This window comes from Perca flavescens, chromosome 20, assembly GCF_004354835.1.
Source record: "Perca flavescens isolate YP-PL-M2 chromosome 20, PFLA_1.0, whole genome shotgun sequence".
In the NCBI taxonomy this organism is placed as follows: Eukaryota; Metazoa; Chordata; class Actinopteri; order Perciformes; family Percidae; genus Perca; species Perca flavescens.
The window spans coordinates 1,063,354-1,065,853 of NC_041350.1; the positions used below are offsets into that span (position 1 = coordinate 1,063,354).

The 2,500-nt window shown below is 51.3% G+C and overlaps 1 protein-coding gene across 1 annotated transcript in view; it reads left to right on the top strand.

Annotated features, from left to right (window-relative positions):
- atg14 (autophagy related 14) overlaps positions 1 to 2,500 on the top strand; it is a 23,737-nt gene that overhangs the window by 14,958 nt on the left and 6,279 nt on the right. The window contains 1 exon segment of the mRNA XM_028566193.1: positions 63 to 148. Coding sequence (XP_028421994.1) covers positions 63 to 148 — 86 coding nt within the window.

Here is a 2,500-nt window from a genome sequence, read left to right on the forward strand (position 1 = left end):
AGTTGAAAGAAGTTCTCTCTCTCTCTCTCTCTCTCCCTGTCTCTCTATCTCTGTGGTTTCAGCATGTGGACAGCGAGAAGCTTCACCCTCATCACACTCTGAGAAACATCATGTTCCTGGTTTCCCCTGACAACGACAACCTGGGCAGGTGAGACTGTCTGTCTCTCTATCTGTCTGTCTATCTGTCTCTCTGTCTGTCTATCTAAAGACACTTTACAGATAGAGTAGGTGTGTGACAATGGCAAGGAAAACCTCCCTCTCAGGGAAAAAAAACCAGACCCAGGCTCTTGGTAGGAGGTGGGACAGACCCAGGCTCTTGGTAGGAGGTGTCTAACGGGACAGACCCAGGCTCTTGGTAGGAGGTGGGACAGACCCAGACTCTTGGTAGGAGGTGTCTGACGGGACAGACCCAGGCTCTTGGTAGGAGGTGGGACAGACCCAGGCTCTTGGTAGGAGGTGTCTGACGGGACAGACCCAGGCTCTTGGTAGGAGGTGGGACAGACCCAGGCTCTTGGTAGGAGGTGTCTGACGGGACAGACCCAGGCTCTTGGTAGGAGGTGGGACAGACCCAGGCTCTTGGTAGGAGGTGTCTGACGGGACAGACCCAGGCTCTTGGTAGGAGGTGTCTGACGGGACAGACCCAGGCTCTTGGTAGGAGGTGGGACAGACCCAGGCTCTTGGTAGGAGGTGTCTGACGGGACAGACCCAGGCTCTTGGTAGGAGGTGTCTGACGGGACAGACCCAGGCTCTTGGTAGGAGGTGTCTGACGGGACAGACCCAAGCTCTTGGTAGGAGGTGTGATGAACAGTGGCAATGATAGTCACAATAAAGATAATGGAACTATGACTAGAAATAGTAGTTGTAGTAGTTCATGGTGTACCAGGGTATAGCAGGGCGTCACAGGACGTAGTAGGGTGTAGCAAGGCATAGTAGGGCACTGCAGGACGTAGTAGAGTGTAGCAGGATGTAGCAGGACGTAGTAGGGTGTAGCAGGACATAGCAGTATGTAGTAGGGTGTAGCAGGACGTAGTAGGGTGTAGCAGAACGTAGTAGAGTGTAGCAGGACGTAGTAGGGTGTAGCAGGACATCGCAGTATGTAGTAGGGTGTAGCAGGACGTAGTAGAGTGTAGCAGGACGTAGTAGGGTGTAGCAGGACGTAGTAGGGTGTAGCAGGATATAGTAGGGTGTAGCAGGACATAGCAGTATGTAGTAGAGTCTAGCAGGACGTAGTAGAGTGTAGCAGGACATAGCAGTGTATAGTAGGGTGTAGCAGGGCACTGCAGGATGTAGTAGAGTGTAGTAGGATGTAGTAGAGTGTAGCAGGACGTAGTAGAGTGTAGTAGGATGTAGTAGAGTGTAGTAGAGTGTAGCAGGATGTAGTACAGTGTAGCAGGACATAGCAGTGCAGAGTAGGGTGTAGCAGGGCACTGCAGGACGTAGTAGAGTGTAGCAGGATGTAGTAGAGTGTAGTAGGATGTAGTACAGTGTAGCAGGACATAGCAGTGCATAGTAGGGTGTAGCAGGGCACTGCAGGACGTAGTAGAGTGTAGTAGGACGTAGTAGAGTGTAGCAGGATGTAGCAGGACGTAGTACAGTGTAGCAGGACATAGCAGTGCATAGTAGGGTGTAGCAGAGCACTGCAGGACGTAGTAGGGTGTAGCAGGACGTAGTAGAGTGTAGCAGGATGTAGTAGAGTGTAGCAGGATGTAGTAGAGTGTAGTAGGATGTAGTAGAGTGTAGCAGGATGTAGTACAGTGTAGCAGGACATAGCAGTGCATAGTAGGGTGTAGCAGGACGTAGTCGAGTGTAGCAAGATGTAGTAGAGTGTAGTAGGACGTAGTAGGGTGTAGTAGGACGTAGTAGAGTGTAATAGGACGTAGTAGGGTGTAACAGGACGTCGTAGGGTGTAACAGGACGTCGTAGAGTGTAGCAGGACGTCGTAGAGTGTAGCAGGACATCGTAGAGTGTAGCAGTATGTAGTAGAGTGTAGCAGGACGTAGTAGGGTGTAGCAAGGCGTGGTAAATTAACAGGACGTAGTAGGGTGTAGCAGGACGTAGTAGAGTTTTAGCAGGACGTAGTAGGGTGTAGTAGGATGTAGTAGAGTGTAGCAGGATGTAGTAAGACAGCAGCATGGGCGTAATAGGACGTAGTAGGGTGTAGCAGGGCGTAGTAGAGTGTAGCAGGGCGTAGTAGGGTGTAGCAGACGTAGTAGGGTGTGGGGCGTAGTAGAGTGTAGCAAGGACGTAGTAGAGTGTAGCAGGGCGTAGTAGGGTGTAGCAGGATGTAGTAGGGTGTAGGACATCGCAGTATGTAGTAGGGTGTAGCAGGACGTAGTAGGGTGTAGCAGGACGTAGTAGAGTGTAGCAGGACGTAGTAGGGTGTAGAAGGACGTAGTAGGATGTAGCAGGACGTAGTAGGGTGTAGCAGGACGTGTAGGGTGCTTAGCAGGATATAGTAGGGTGTGCAGGACATAGCAGTATGTAGTAGAGTCCTAGCAGG